The sequence below is a fragment of the Aureococcus anophagefferens genome (assembly GCF_000186865.1).
Source record: "Aureococcus anophagefferens unplaced genomic scaffold AURANscaffold_7, whole genome shotgun sequence".
Taxonomy (NCBI): Eukaryota; class Pelagophyceae; order Pelagomonadales; family Pelagomonadaceae; genus Aureococcus; species Aureococcus anophagefferens.
The window spans coordinates 905600-921405 of NW_008705567.1; the positions used below are offsets into that span (position 1 = coordinate 905600).

Genomic DNA, 15806 nt, shown 5'->3' on the forward strand with positions numbered 1-15806 from the left:
CGACGAGCTCGGCGACGAGCTTGCCCGTGATGGGCGCCCAGAGGATGCCCCAGCAGTTGTGGCCCGCGGCGAGGACGACGTTCGACGTGCCCGGGACGACGCCGAGGAGGGGCAGCGCGTCGGGCGCGCAGGGCCGCATGCAGGCCTGCGTCAGCTCGGGGTCCTTGCCCCGCGCGAAGGGCGCCAGGCCGCTGAAGCTCGCGACGGCGGCGGCGACGCGGTCCGGGTTCGCGCGCATCTTCGTCGCGTCCTGCAGGTCGCCGCCCTCGCGGAGCCGGTCGCCGCGGACGTAGTCCGAGCCGCCGATGCCGCACATGTAGACGCTGCCGTCGACGCGCGGGTAGACCTCCAGGTGGCACGAGTTCGAGTCCTCCGCGCAGAAGAGCGCGACGGGCTCCGCCTTCACGGCGTCGTCGCCCGCGAAGACGACGCTCGAGCTGTAGACGCCCTCGAGGGGCACCTTCAGGCCCGTCGCCGCGCCCAGCCTGGGCAGCACAAGAGTGATTCAACGTCGCTTCAACGTGAGTGTTCCGCGCACGCGCGTTCCGGGGAAAGCATTCACGCTTCGAGACCGTTCCGAGAGATGATCGCTCGTCCAAAAATCAGCCGAAACGAGTGGAAAACGGCCGAGAAAGGAGCCTTTGAAGTTGGGAATTTCGCTCTCTTGTCCTGCCCTGCGCCCAGCCAGTCCTCCAGCAGCACGCTCCAGACGCCCATGGCGCAGACGAGGACGTCGCATGGCACGGTCGTCGTCGCGCCCGCGCCGTCCTCGACGGACACGCCCGTCACGCGCGCGTCGCCGCCCGCGTCCGCGGTCTCGAGCCCCCGCGCGGCGCCGACGACGAGCGTCGCGCCGGAGCGCTCGAAGAGCTTCTCGCAGAGCTCGCGGGGCACGACCTGGGCCGTGTTCGGGTCCATGAGCCGCGCGCCCGTGTCCTCGTCGTCGAGCCATTTCGGCGCGCCGACGTTCTTGGGCTTCTCCGTCGCCTTGGCGACGGGCGGCCACTCGCGCAGGCCGAGCTCGCCCGTGACCTCCATGGTTTTGATCTTGCGGTAGCTCGCGAGGCCGAGGTCGCCCGCGAGCTCCTCGTGCAGGTCGAAGCTCCGCTCGTGGAGCGCCTTCGTCGGCCCCGAGCCCCAGCCCCGCGCTAAAAAGCCGCCGCCCTTGCCGGACGCCGCCGCGGCGACGGCCGTGCGCTCGACGACCGTGACGTCGTCGAAGCCGCGCTCCTTGAGATAGTAGGCCGCGGCGCAGCCCTGGAGGCCGCCGCCGAGGATGACGACCCGGGAGCTCGGCGGCGCGCCGCGGAGCGCCGCCGACATGAGCGTGCGCTGCCGCGGCGCGCGGCGAGCGGAGAACGGCGCGCGGCGAGCGGAGAACGCGGCGAGGAGCGTCGGCAGGGCGGCCACGAGGGCGGCGCGGCTGCACATGCGATGCGCGGAGAGCTCGATGCGGAGAGCGACTTCACACCACCAGGGCAGCGCGAGTGCTCATCGATCGGGAGCGACTTCACAAAGGCTTCAAGAACCGGCCGTGCAGACGAATTGCAGTTCTCCAGCGCACTTTCCAGCGCCCGCGCCCACCCAAGGCAGCGCGCTAGAGAGAGAGAGACCTGTGTTGCTGCCGAACCAAGGACACGCCACACGCCTTACTCCTGGATGAAGGGCCCGTAGGTCGACATGTTGCCGACGGCCCAGGCGAGGATCTCCGTCTTCGTCGCGAGGTTCACGCAGCGCGCGTCGCACGCCTGCGCGAGGTGGCCGAGCCACGCGTCCCGCTGCTGCACCGTGAAGGCCATGGCGTCGCGGTGCCGCTTCGGCCGCCGCGGGCAGCTCTTGGCGTTCTGGTGCGCGACGGAGAACGTGTCGTGCGCGCCCGCGGAGTAGTCGCCCGACAGCCCGTTCTGCTCGAGCACGTAGAGCCCGAGGCGCCGGCCGTGCTCCGCGGGCGGCAGCTCCGGGTTGCGGTGGCCGAAGAGCACGTTCATCCGCGGGTCGCCGAAGAGGCGCTTGTAGTGCTCCTCGAAGACGTTCACGAAGCCCCGCTGGCCCCCCATCGGCCACAGCATGTCGGCGGTGATCCGCGCCGGGTACGCGCGGCCCGTGAGCGCCGTGTTCATGAGGTGGTGGCCCAGGGCGACGGCGACGCCGTCGGGCTCGAGGCGCCGCCGCAGGTCGGCGTCGGCCTTCCGGAACCGCGCGACGAGCTCCGCCTTTTCGGTGCAGCCGGCCGTCGAGTAGCCCCGGGCCTTCAGCGCGGCCTTGAGCTCGCGCACGCTCATGGTCGCGCCGACGCCGCTCGAATGCTGCTCGCGGAACGGGCAGCCGCTCGACGACGGCGGGGCTGCCCGCCTGGGCGACGGCGGGGCTGCCTGCTTGGGGGCCGCGTCGCGCAGGAGCGCCACGAGCTCGCTCTTTTCGCTGCAGCTCAGGACCGCGACGGGATCGACGCCGCGCTCCCGCAATTGCGCCTTCAGCTCCTCTCACGCTGAGATTTGCGGCCATCGTCGTCCGTGGAGGCGCCGATGCGCCGCGGAAGAGATCCGCGGAAGCAGCTTCGATCGAGGTTAACATTGCCTTCAGCGAGCGCAGATGCTTTTGCATTGAAATTGCCACAGCGAGTTCAAAACGCATCCAGCGCTGTCGTCAAGCCGCAGCAACTATCGACGCGATGCACCTCGTCATCGCCTGCGCGGCGGAGCTCGCGCAGATCGTCCTCGCGACGCCGCCGCTGTCCTGCGCCGTCATCGTTAGGGTCTGCTGGCTCTACGAGTTCCACCTGCGCGCGGAGCGGGCCATCGAGACGCGGTCCCTCGCCGCCTTCGTCCTGCGCGTCGCCTGGGCGCTGCTGCTGCTGCCCATCGTCGGCACGACGTGCGCGCGATGGTACGGCGCGTCGGCCTGGGCCGCGCGCGCGCCGTTGTGCGCCGCCGCCGCGGCGACGCCGGGAGCGCCCGGCCCGCTCCGCGCGGCGCGCCGGCTCCTGCGGCTCCTGCGGCGGCTCGCGCGCGTCCTATCGCGGCGGCCGCCGCCCTGCGCGCCGCCGCCGCCGGCGGCGGGCTTCGCCGCCGTCGTTGACTGGTTCGAGAAGGACGTGTCGCGGGCCTTCGCGGTCCTCCGCGCCGCCGTCGCCGTCGCGCGCGCCGGCGGCGGCGCCCGTCGGCGCGGGGCCAAGACGACGCCGGGCCCCTCCTAAAACGTTAGTCGCGCTTCGCCGGCGGCGCTCTCGAGAGCGCGGCGTGGAGCGCGAGCGCCTCGAGCGCGCGGTGCGGCCGCGCGGTCGCGGCGCCCCAGGCGGCGAGCGCGGCGGCGGCCGCGGGCGCGCGGCCGCCGCCGTCGCGGCCGAGCACGAGGCGGAGCACGAGGACGAGGCCCGCGAGGGGCTCGGGCGAGAGCGCGCGGCCGGCTTGCGCGGCGGCGACGAGCGCGGGGCCTAAACTCGCGGCGGCCCAGAACAAATCGCTGCGCCGCCCGGCGGCCGCGGCCGCGGCGAGGCCGAGGGCCGGGTGGAGCGCCGCGAGGCCCGCGCAGGCCCAGCCCACCGCGGGCGCCACGGGCCGCGGCGACCCGAACGGCCGCGCGAGGGGCGCCGCGACGAGCAGAGCGAGCGAACCGTGGAGCGCCGCGGCGAGGCCCGCGGACGCCAACCCCCCGCCGGCGGCGAGGTCCGCGGCGGCGCCGGCGGCGGCCGCGGCGGCCGCGGCGACCGCGTCGCCGCCGGGGAGGAGCGCGCGGCTCAGGAGGAGCAGGGGCACGCGCGGCGCGGCGAACGCGGCCGCGAGCGACGCGCGCGCCCAGGCGCCGCTTTGTTCCGCAAAAAAGGGCAGCGCTGCGGCAATAACACCACCTCGGGGCGCGCCGCGGTCTCGCTGGGGCCGGCCGAGGCGCTGCTCGAGGGCCGCGGCGCGGACCGCGGGCGCCTCGGCCGCGAGCGCCGCCGCGCCGTTGACCGCGGCCGCGACGGCCGCGACGAGCTCGTTGCACCAGCAGGCGCACTGGTGGTCCACGGACACGACGCGGCCGCAGCCGGGGATCCTCGGCGCGACGACGTGGAGGCCCGACCGCGGCGCGCCGAGCCAGGGCGGTATTTGCCAGTCGCGCGGCCCGCCGGAGATGGACGCGACGACCGTCGCGTCGTCGGCGTTATCCCGCAGGTCGTCGTAGACGCCCGCCAACGTCCGGTCCGCGGCGAAGGGGTGGCCCGCGAGGGGCGCCGCGAGCGCGAAAACGGCGACGGTCGACGCGTTTCGGGCCGCGAGGACGCCCGCGACGCCGCCCATGGAGTGGCCCACGACGACGACGCCGCCGGCGTGCTTCGCGTGCAGCGCCGCGACGCAGCGCGCCGCGAAGGCCGCCTGGCGCCGCACGAGCCGCCCGTCGTGGGCCGACAGCTCCTCGCGAAAGTCCGCCGCGTACGTCGCGAACGACCGGGAACCGTCGAGGAACGCGAGCTCGTGGCCGAGGGACCGCGCCTGCCTGAAGTCGCCGCCGTTGCCGGGCAGGAAGAGCACGGCGACGTCCTCGTTGTCGTTGTGTCGGTGGCGGCCGAACTCGCTGTAGCGGACGAGGGCGTAGCGGCCGTCGGCGACGCCGACGTCCGCGGGCACGTACTGCGGCCGCATGCGCGTCATGCTGCAGCCATTCTCGAGGCGCGACGCGCCGTAGGGCGCGACGACGAGCAGCGCCGCGAGCGCGGCCGCGGCGACGGCGGCGCGGAGAGGTGCGAGCTTCATAGCTTTTGCCACAGGGGTCAAACGTGAATTCAATGTAAGGATACGTCGTCTAACGATAGACGCCGCTTGATTGGGCTGCCTGTTGCTCGGTGAGTGCTAAAAAGATGAGCGAGTCGCGGGCGTCTTCATCCCAGCCCGCCGGTGGCGAGGAGGCGGGCGAGTTCCACCAGGAGATGGTGGAGAAGCCCTTCGTCAAGGACGTGGCCACGGGGGAGAAGCTCTCGACGCTCCTCGACGGCTTCGAGCCCTTCGACGAGGCCATGCGCATGGAGACACGGCTGCGGCGCGAGAAGGACGCGAAGAAGGTCGCGGCGATGAAGGCGGAGATGCAGCGCCTCGAGGGCACGCTCCGCGAGCAGGGCGCCGTCCACGCGCGGATGAACGAGGACCTCCAGGCCCACTGCGACGCGGAGCTCGCCAAGGCGAAGGACGCCTTCGGCAGCCTGCTGGACCACCAGAACAAGCGCGTCCACGAGCGTTTGGACGTTTTAGAGAAGCGCGCGGACGCTTTGGAGGCGCACTTCCAGACCGAGAAGACGCGGATTTTGCGCGAGATCGAGGAGCGGTCCGCGCAGCTCTCGAAGCTCCTCGACGAGTTCCAGACGGCCTTCGAGAAGGAGCGCAAGCAGCGCCTCTTGCGCGAGGGCACCATCTCCAGCCAGATGGAGCAGCACGAGAAGCACACGGACGCGGCCTTCAAGGAGGAGCGCGCCGCGCGCGACGCCAAGGTCGCCGAGATCACCAAGGAGCTCGTCTCCTGCGTCGCGTCGCGCGCCGCCGCGGACGTCCAGCTCGAGAAGGTCTGCACGTCCGAGATCGCGAAGATCCAGGCCGCGCTCGACGTCGAGGTCACGCAGCGCGAGCTCCAGGACGACAACATCATCACCGCGCTCAACCAGTACACGAACAAGCTCCAGTCGAGCCTCAACATCATCAACTCCACGAACGCGTAACGGGAGAGTGAAAGAAAGCTCGGTGCGGGAGTCGTTGCCGTCGTTGATGCTGATGATGACGCGCTGACTCGGAAAGGGAGAGGATGGCACTTCGGCCTGCTGGCGCATCGGTGCGCTGCTGCTGCTCGCGGTCGTCGGCGCGCACGGCATCGCCGTGAACGGGCGCGCCGGCGAGGTCGTCGGCGCGCAGGGCCGCGTCGGTTCGCTGCTGCTGCGCGCCGGCGCCGGCGAGCTCGCCGCCGTGCCGCGCGGCGTCGCGCCCGGCGGCCTGAGCCCGCCGGGGACGCCGATCATCGTCGCGACGCCCGCGTCGGCGCTCGACGACGTGCTGGCCGCGACGCCGGAGGACCGGCGCGGCGACCTCGTGCTGCTCTGCAACGGCGACGCGCGGGACCGGGCCGCGGCCGCCGTCGGCGCCGGCGCCGCGGAGCGCCTCACCGCGGGCTGCCTCTTCTTCGGCGTGCCGCGCGCGGGCGCGGCGCCGACCTTTGGCGCCGCGGCGCCGCCGACGACGCTCGCCGGGCCGCACGCGGCCGCGGTCGCGGCGCTCGTGGAGTCGACGGGTCCCCGCTGCGCCGTCGTCGACGACCTCGACGCGCTCGAGCCCGTGGCGCACCTGAAGCTGCTCTGGAGCAGCGCGCTCTGGCTCGTCTGCGCGGCGCGCGGCTGCGACGTCGACGTTGCGCACGCGGACCACGGCGACCTTTTGGGGGCCCTCGTCGCCGAGCTCGCGGTCGAGTGCGCCCCGGCCGTCGACCTCGGCGGCCTCCGGCGCTACTCGGCCAGCCTGCCCGGCGTGACGCCGTCGCGCGCGCTCGCGATCGACGAGCTCGACGAGCGGAACGGCTGGTTCCTCCGGCGCGCGGCGAGCGCTGGCCGCGCGCAGCCGACGCACGAGCGGCTTCTGGGGGAGGCCGGCGTCGCGCCGGAGCGCGTCGAGCGAGCAAAGACCGGAGCGACCGCCGCCGCGGGCCGCACGCGCTGGTGGCGCCACGACAGCGGCCTCGCGTTCGCGACGAGCGACGCGACGCGGCCGGCCGCGGCATCCGCAATCGTCGTCGGCGCGGGCATGGTCGGAAGCGCCGTCGCGCGCGAGCTCGCGACGCGCGGCGCGCGCGTCGTCGTCGTGGACGCGCGCGACGAGCCCGCGGGCGCGCTTCCGGCGGGCGCCGTGGTCTGCGACGACGCGACGAGCGGCACCTTCGCGTGGCTCAACGCGCAGGGCAAGCCGGGTGCCTACGGCGGGCTCAACCGCCTCGGCCTGGCCATGTGGCGCCGCGTGGCGCCCTACGCGAAATTTGCGACGTTCGGCGGCTCGCTCGTCGCCTCGGACGACGATCCCGCGCCCGCGGGCGGCGCGTACGCGGTCGACGCGGACGTCTCCGTCGAACGGGTCGCGGCCCTCGAGCCCGCGCTCGAGGTCGACGCCTCCCGGCGCTTCCACTTCTACCCGGACGAGGGCAAGGCGGACCCGGCGGAGGCCGCGGCCGCGGTCCGCGCGGAGGCCGCGGCCGCGGGCGCGACGTTCCGCTGGGGCGCGCGCGTCACGGGCCTGTTGCGCGACGGCGGCCGCGCGACGGGCGTCGCGGTCGACGGCGGCGAGATCCGCGCGGACGCCGTCGTCCTCGCCGCGGGCCGCGGCGTCGGCGACGCGGCGCTCGGGGCCGCGGTGCCCATGAAGCACTCGCCGGGCGTCCTGGCCCACACGCGTGGCGCCGCCGGCGCCGCGCGCATGCGCCCCCTGCTCGTCGACGCGGCGACGGGCGTCCACTTCCTGCAGCGCGCCAACGGCGGCTTCGTCGTCGGCGGGAACCTCCGGGGCTACGCCGTCGCGTCCGCGGCGCCGGCGGGCGAGGACGAGGCGCCGTCGCTCGAGGCGGGCGAGGACCTCGCGCGGCGCGCGGCGCGGTGGCTCCCGCGCGTCGGCGAGGCCGGCGTCGCCGCCACGACGCTCGCGCGCCGCGTCCTGCCCGAGGACGGCCTCCCGGCCGTGGGCTGGAGCCGGCGCGCGGGCGCCTACGTCTGCGCGTCCCACAGCGCCATCACGCTCGCGCCCGTGCTCGGCGCGCTCGCCGCCGCGGAGCTCGCGGACGGCGTCGACGTGGACCTGCTGGCCGACTGGCGCCCGGACCGGTTCGACGATGAGGTCGTAGCGAGCTAGGTAACACTGCCGTTCGGTCCCAACCCCGGCGAATCCGCTTATCCGACGCGCGGCAGCGCGCCTCGGTGGGGCGCGACGCACCCCTGGAAGAGCGCGAAGTGGGGCGCGCCGCGGCGGCCGTAGACGAGGGGCTCGCCGAAGGGCGCGCGCGCGCCCAACACGCGCGTCGGGCCCTCCGAGCAGTCGACGGCCGCGCCGGTCCAGAGGTGGACCCAGACGGCGCCCGCGGGGAGGTAGATGTCGCGCGTCGCGTTCGCCGATTCCGAGAAGGCCGGCGCGGCGAGCAGCTCGTCGCCGAGGAGGAACTCGTCGTCGACGGCGCGCGCGGCGGCGTCGTCCGCGTCGTGGAGGAGCAGGGGCCGCGCGAGCGGATGCCCGAGGCGCGCCGCCTCGTCCATGAGCGACCGGCGGTAGGGCGAGAGGCATCGAAAAATGTCCGCGAAGCGGCGGAAGTGCGCGCCGACGGCCGCGTCCGAGTAGACCTGGACGTTCTCGCGCGGCAGCGAGCCCGGGTGCGTGCGGAACACGGCGTCGGAGAAGGCGCTGCTCTCCGCCCAGCGCATGAGCACCGCCGCGCTCCGCGGGAACCGCGCCAAGGGCACGTCGACCGTCGTGTAGCCCCCCACGTCGCTGTGGCCGAGCGAAAAGCCGCTGAGGCCGCTCTGGAGCAGGGCGACGACGGCGCTGTGCAGCCCGTCCTTCTCGTCGAGCGTGTGGAGCTGGTCGCCCATCCACATGAGGCGCGCCGCGCCAGGCGACCGGGACGTCGCCGACCGGTCGAACCAGAGCAGGTCGCCGTCGCCGCCCGCGGCCGCGCGGCCGACGTCCGCCCAGTCCAGCGCGTAGCGCGAGTGGTACTCCACGGGGTCGGAGCCGTCGTGCAAGACCGCGTCCAAAGGCACGTATTCCCCGAAGTCGTGCATCCAGCCCGCCGCGCCCGCCTCGCCGACGAGGTTGTCGCGCAGTACCCCGGTCATCCACCGCTTCGCCGCCGGGTTCGTCAGGTCGACCATGCAGAACTCGATGGACCCCGACCGGACGACGTAGGGCGCGCCGCCGCGCGTCTTCACGAAGTAGCCGCGGTCGACGCCCTCGGCGTAGTAGTCGCGGCGGTGCGGCAAATGGCTCACGTTCGTGAAGTAGGGGTTCGCGTACGCGAGGACGCGCGCGCCGAGCGCCTCGCGCCAGCGCCGCGTCTGCCGCCGCCAGTCCGGGTACCAGGTCTCCGACAGCTCCCAGTTCCAGAGCACGCGCTGGCCCTCCGTGTAGTTGACGAGGCCCGTCCAGTCCTGGAGCCAGATCCCCGCGAGGGGGACGTTGAACGCCGTCAGGTTCGCGACGACGTCGTCGACGAACGCCGAGCCGCCCTCGGTGCCGACGATGGCGCCGCGGTCGACCCAGGCCGGCAGGGGCGCCATGCGGCCCGTGACGTTGCTCAGCGCCGCGACGACGGCCAAGAGCCGCCGGGGGCCGGCCGCGTCCGCGGCGACGAGGATCGCGCCCTCGAGCGCCGCCGCCCCGAAGTAGCTCAGCTCCAGCGCCGCGCCGCCGGCGGCGCCGAGGTCGACGACGCCGACGCGCGTCGAGTCCACGACGAGGCCCCGGCCCAGGGACGTCACGTAGGACGAGCACGCGCTGTAGGTCGTGTGCCAGTCGCCGCCCTGCTCGCCGCCGAACGCGTTGATCGCGGTCGTGACGGGCTCCAGCCCGCGGCCGACGCCCTGCTCCGACGCGATCACGGGGAACGTCAGGTTCTTCAAGTTCCAGCGGCTGTAGGTCATGCCGAAGCCGTAGACCTCCTCCGCCGCCGGCGACGCGACGCGCACGCTTAAGAAGGACCGCGGGTCGTCGTCGACCGCGGCCTCGCAGGCCCAGCGCAGGTTCAGCTCGCCGGGCGCGCTCGTCAGCGCGAAGCGGTAGGCCACGCGCGCGGTCTCCGTCCCCACGGAGCCGTAGATCGCCACCGTCGCGGGGCCGGCGCCGACGGCCGACGGCCCGACGACGCGGTCGACGACGTTGGAATTCGGCGCCGACACGTTGTCCCCTAGCTTCGGCTCGCGGTAGAGCGCGCCGTTGTAGATCGTCGCGTTGACGTCCAGCGACCCGCGGCCGACGCGCAGGAACGAATCGTTGGGCAGCGTCTCGAAGACGATGGTCGTGTGGCGGTAGACGCGGATGCAGTTCTCTTTTTTGGACACGACGACGCGCGTGTGGTGCAGGTGGAACGTCTCCTCGGCGGCTGCGCCGACGAGCAGCAGTAGGGCTGCTGCGGCGCGCATGCTTCGAGCGCGATGCAGGTGCAGAGCCCCTGAACTCCGGACCGCGAAGCGATCAACTCCGGACCGCGCAGCGGTCCGGCGCCGCAAGCGCCCGGTGCGCGCGGGCCAGTGCGCGGAGGTGCAGAACCTCGCGCGCGCGCTCGGCCAGGCTGAGGCTCACGCTTGAGGTAATTATTAATCGGCGACGAAGCGTCGGCCTCTGGACAGAGGGGGCCGACCACCAGGCATACACCAGCCACGGCATACACCAGCATAGCAGCCGCATAGCGGACGCATAGCGGACGCATAGCGGACGCATAGCGGGCGCATAGCGGGCGCATAGCAGGCGCATAGCAGGCGCATAGCAGGCGCATAGCAGACGCATAGCAGGCGCATACCACCAGCATAGCAGGCGCATAAGACCAGCATAGCAGCCGCATACCACCAGCATAGCAGGCGCATAAGACCAGCATAGCAGCCCGGCGACCGCCGTCGATGACAACCCAGGCGACGACCGCCGGAGGTTACCGACGCTCGCCGCGGCGCGGAGCCCCTGCGAGCCACACGGAACCGGGATCCCCGGGCGCGCGACCCCGGGCCGCCTAGCTACCTGGACCGACGAGTCGGCGCCCGACGAGTCGGCGCCCTCGCACGGTTCGCGCGGTCGCGCGGGTCGAAGCGCGGCGCGAGTTCAAACCGCGCGCGGACGTTCGAGTCCGTCGACCGCGGGCGGCTCGCTCGGATCACGAACCGAAGTCGGCGGAGGAGCACGCCACGCAGGACGAGAGAGACTCGGACGAGCGCACGCCGATTGAAGTCGCGCGCCCTCGCGCGGTTCGCGCGGACCGTCGTGATTTCGAAGTCGCAGCCCCTGGGTATCAGCTACTGCAGGTGCACCGACGGACCGGTGCTCGCCGCGAACGGGGCTGTGGTCCATCGGTGGTTCTTTTTCGCGAGGAACCCGTGGGGGACGCGGTCGACGGCGGGCATCGCGCGGTCGCGCGCGTTTCGAAGCGCGGCGCGAGTTCAAACCGTGCGCGCTCGTCCGAGTCTCTGTGGTGTTCTCGAGGAGCGAGACGCACCGCTAAACGCGGAGGCTGCTACACTGTCGAACGCCAGCGACTGGACGAGCGCACGGGTTGTGAAGTCGCGCGGATTTTGAAGTCCGACAGCCCGCGCCGCCCTGTTGTGGGTCGCACGCGGGCCAGTCGCAGCCCGCAGCGCCATCGATCGTGACTCCGACCTTGATCGGCGGCTTCGCGGCGGCGCGGGCGGCCCGGGGCGCGGCGAGCCCAGGGCCGTGGGGTATTATGGGATGGCGGCGAGTCGGCGAGTCGCTGCGCCGCCGCAGCCCGAATGTGCCCATATCATTTAGATACGGGCAGATATAAAATCAACCTAGCAAGGCTTTAGGGCCGCGCGGACAAGGACACGCTCGGCGCCTACGACCTCGGCGAGGAGGCCTTCAACGCGGAGGCGCCGAGATACATCAAGGACAAGTGGGCCAAAAAGGCGATGAAGAACCTCCGCGATTCCTTCGTCAAGCAGCAGTAGGCTCCCGCATTACTCCCTAAGGAGGGCCGGCGCCATACTTCGCGTTGCTCGAGCTCGACAACGCGTTGCCCACGGGCCATTACAGCCTCGTCCGCCGCACGGACGAGGTCGAATACACGTAAATTCGCGGGTTCTGCGTGCTCAGCAACGACGTAGAACCCACGCAGACGTGCCTCGAGCAGGGCCGCGTCCGGCTACTAGAAGTTGAAGTAGGTATTTAGTTAATCTGAGGGCTCGGCCATCCATGGTAGGAGCGCGTAGCAGCCTAAAGTATTATAAACTATACGTGGTGGGAGCCGCCATTAGCTAGGCACGGACGGGTCGTGTCCGTGTCGTGAGCGCGGAGCAACCGCCGCCCGATGCGGGCCCTGCCGAACCACGCATACCACCAGCATACCACCGGCATAGCAGCCGCATACCACCGGCATAGCAGCCGCATACCACCGGCATAGCAGCCGCATACCACCGGCATAGCAGACGCATACCACCCGCATACCGCCCGCATACCACCCGCATACCACCCGCATACCGCCCGCATACCACCCGCATAAAACCCGCATACCACCCGCATACCACCCGCATACCACCCGCATAAAACCCGCATAGTAGGCGCATACCACCAGGCATACCGGCGGTCAACCCCCTCGGCCTCTGGAGGCGATGTTGACGGCCAGTTGATGGCCCGTGCTGCGATGAGTGCCGCCGCGCAGGCTGGCCCCGCGCTCGCCGACCAGTGCGCCGGTCGGCGGCGACGTCGCCTCGGAAGGACGCTACGACAACCATCACGAGAGTGCTTCCTTTCCAGCCTGAGAACACACCTTAACGCGCGCGGCTTTCAAGCGCCGACGTTGTCGTTCCGCTCGACACGCTCATCGGAGAGGGGCTTCAGGGCGGCGCCGCGGCGGGCGCGCGCGGCGCCGCGGGCGGCGGGCGCGGCTGGAGGGGCAGGGCGCTCGGCAGGGGCGGTCGGGGCCCCAGGGGCGGCGGCGGCGGCGGCGCGGCCCGCGGCGGCGCGGCGGGCGCGTCGACGAGCTCGACGTCGTCGTCGTCCAGCGCGGCGCCGCTCGCCGCCGACGACGCGCGCCGTTCCTCCACCATAGCGTCGTGCTTCGCGAGCCGGATCTGCACGAGGAGCTCGGGCCGGCCCCGGCGGAAGTTGACGTGCTTGAACTCCCAGCGCCGCGGCGTCGTGTACTGGTTCCGGTTCGCGCTGAGGTTGCGGAAGCCGTAGTTTTTGAGCCGGCGCACGAAGCTGCTGAAGTTGATGTGCTTGAAGTACTGCGGGATGACCTCGGACGCGAGCGTCTCCGCGTCCAAGATGACCATCGAGTCGCCCGCGTCGCTCCAGCCGCCCACGGTGCCGTCCAAGCCGTTGATCATCTTGTAGATCTTCGACGGGAACGGCTCGTGCACCCGTTCCTTCACCAGAGCGTCGTGGAACTCGTCCACGTCCACGCCTATCCGCAGCGCTGCGAGAGACGGGGCAACACGCCCGATTAAGCGCTGATCGGCGCGCGTCGCGTCGAGTCCGATCTCGGCGTCGCGCTGCCGCGCCTCCGCCGCTTCGGCGGCGACGTTCGCGAGGCCGAGGATGGCGTCCGCGTCGCGGTCGGAACGCGGCGCCTCGCCGCGTTTTGACTGGTCGCCGTGATTGTCGTAGATGGCGTTGCCCACGACACGGGCAAGCCCGTCGTGGGAGAGCATGGAATTGAATCGGTATAGGTGGTTGCGCGCCGGGTTATTCGCTTGCCAATGCCGCTGTCGCCGGTAAATTCCCCCTGTCGCAGCGATCGCCTCCGTCTCGGCGTTCTCCTTGAACGCGAGTGTCGCGCTGCGCTTGCGTGCGCTCGGGGCGCGCGGCGGGAGCTTCCGCCCTCCATAATGAGGTCGCGACATGCGCGCGGACGAGCTCGTTCAAATTTACCTCAAGCTCTGATGCTGAAGGCCGAAAAACGCCATGGCGCGCGGGCAGCCCTGCCTTCGCGCGCGGACGTCTCGGCGTGGCGCGCTCCTGGCGCTCTTGCGTGGGTCGTTGCTGTTCACGAGCGCGCGGCTGTGGCGGCTATCGCAGGGTCTGCGCCGACGAGGCTGTGGCGGCTGCGTGCGGCGACATCACCACGTTCATGCGCGTGTAGCGCCGCCCGACGAGCTACTCGCTCCTCGAGCCGCCGGCGCCGCCGAGGCCCACGCCGCCCGTGCCGTGGCCGAGGTCCTCGACGCGGCGGCCCGCGACGGAGCGGTCGTGGCCCTCGGCCGTCGGCGACGGCCGGCGGGTCCGGCGGCCGACGATCGCGCCGGCGCCCGCGCGACCGCTCCGACGGCGCCCTCGACGGCGCGCCGACGGCGGCGCCGACGAGCGACCCGTCGCTCCGGCCCGCGCCTCCGGAGCCGCCGCTCGTCGTGCGTGACGACGGGCTCGCCTCGGCGGCGTCGACGGCGTCCGGCCGGAGAGCTAGCGCCGGTCCAACTCCGATCCGCCGGACCCGAAGTGTTCCGACGGCGCCGCGGACGCCGGGGCCACGCCTGGCTGCGACGGCTCGCGACACGGTGCCGACGATCGCGGTGGTGCACGCGCTTGTAGTGACGCGAGCGCGGAGCTCGGCGGCTCGGTTAGCCGCTCTATCCGTGCGTTACGGGGGGCGCGCGATTCCACGCGCCACGCGCGTTGCAGGGCGTACGCGTCGGGGTCGAGGTAGGGAAGTGGGGGCGTCGCCCCGCCCAGGAGTCCGTTCGGGGCCTGGGGGGAAGACGACGCGCGCGGCGGGCCGCGCCGCGGCGCCGCGGGTGCCCGGGCGGCGGGGCGCGGCTCCCGCGGTCGCGGCGAAGGCCTCGCTCTAGCCGGAGCCGGAGAGCCGCGCCTTCACCGTGAGGCACAGGGCGCCGCGGAGGCCGCAGCGCGGCTTCGAGCCGCCGCACGGGCAGTCGCACGGCGCGTCGCACTTCGGCTTCTTGGGCTCGCGCGCCTCGGCGTACGCCAGCAGGCAGCGCTTCTTGTCCTCGGCCTCCTTGCCGCTCTCGGCGTCCTGCTGCGCGGACTCCGCGACGGCCGCGTCCGTCGCCGCCATCGCGACGTTGACGTCCTGGAGGGCCGCGGCGAGCTTGTCCTCGTAGTTCTTCGGGTCCCGGACGCGCTCGCGCACGGCGACCGCGCCGAAGCGCGCCATCGCGGCCTTCATGTCCTCCTTGTCGTCGTCGGCGACGTCCGCGCCCGCCATCTTCACGCCCTTCGCCGTGAGGATCCGCGACGCGCCCATGCTCTCGAGCTTCGTGCGCTTCTCGTGCGTCAGGTCGCCGTAGCCCTCGCCCATCTCGACCGTGAGCACCTCCTGGAAGTTCCGGTCGAAGATGCCCGTGCCCGAGATCGTGGCCTTGGAGACGTAGTACTCGAAGTTGCTCGGTTCCGTCTTCCCATGCCCCCACAGGTCGAGCAACGCGACGAATTCCTCGAAGGCGCGGTGTTCCTCGTCGCGCAGGCCCGAGCGGTGCACCACGGTAGGCATGGTTGCTTGCAACGCGCGCAAAGAGTCGCCGACGACTCGTTCAAACTCGCGCGGTCGAGGGAATCGCTGGTCGTGTTTAGGCGAATGTATCCTAGTTGTGGCCGCGGCGCTGTGGAATGGCCACTGAGCTGGCCGTGATGGGCAGCCCGATGCCTGCATCACCCGAGGAGCCGCGAGATCGGCCCGCGCCCTCACGGGCGTGGTAATTTCCGTGACCGCCGTCGGCGCCCCGTGTCTCTAGAGACTGTACGGGACGCTCAATCCGGAGGAGGCGTTGGCGGAGCGCAGCCCCAGCGCCGCGACGGCCAAGCGCTACGGCGCCAACGCCGGAACTCGAGCGCGCCATCTGGCGCCCCGCGCGCCGCATATCGCGCCTGCTCGCGTCGCGTCGCCTCTAGCTCGTGCTCTCGTAGGTACGTCACGTCGATCGCGGCCACCGGATCGTCACCGCGCCCGCGCGGCGCGAGTCCTTCTCTCGACTCGTCCGGCTCGATGATGACCACGTTCCGGTAGGAGAGCTGGGCCACGAGCGCCATGCCCAGCGACGCGAACACGCTCTCGTCCCGTGAATGAGGCGACGAGATCCGCGACGACGTTTCGGTAGGTCGCGGAGCAGCGCGCGGACGCCATGAAGCTCCAGACCCTCG

General features: G+C 72.3%; 2 protein-coding genes across 2 annotated transcripts; both read right to left on the reverse strand.

The window, feature by feature from the left end:
* Positions 1-8044: 8044 nt before the first annotated feature.
* Positions 8045-9670, reverse strand: AURANDRAFT_10333 (hypothetical protein; the record flags this gene model as incomplete). Its single annotated transcript, XM_009038100.1, has 1 exon — positions 8045-9670. A coding segment is annotated over one exon (1626 nt), but the record flags the coding sequence as incomplete, so codon positions are not given.
* A 3096-nt stretch (positions 9671-12766) lies between these two features.
* On the reverse strand, positions 12767-13063 carry AURANDRAFT_9250 (hypothetical protein; the record flags this gene model as incomplete). The annotated part of the gene is made up of 1 exon (XM_009038099.1): positions 12767-13063. A coding segment is annotated over one exon (297 nt), but the record flags the coding sequence as incomplete, so codon positions are not given.
* Positions 13064-15806: the final 2743 nt, after the last annotated feature.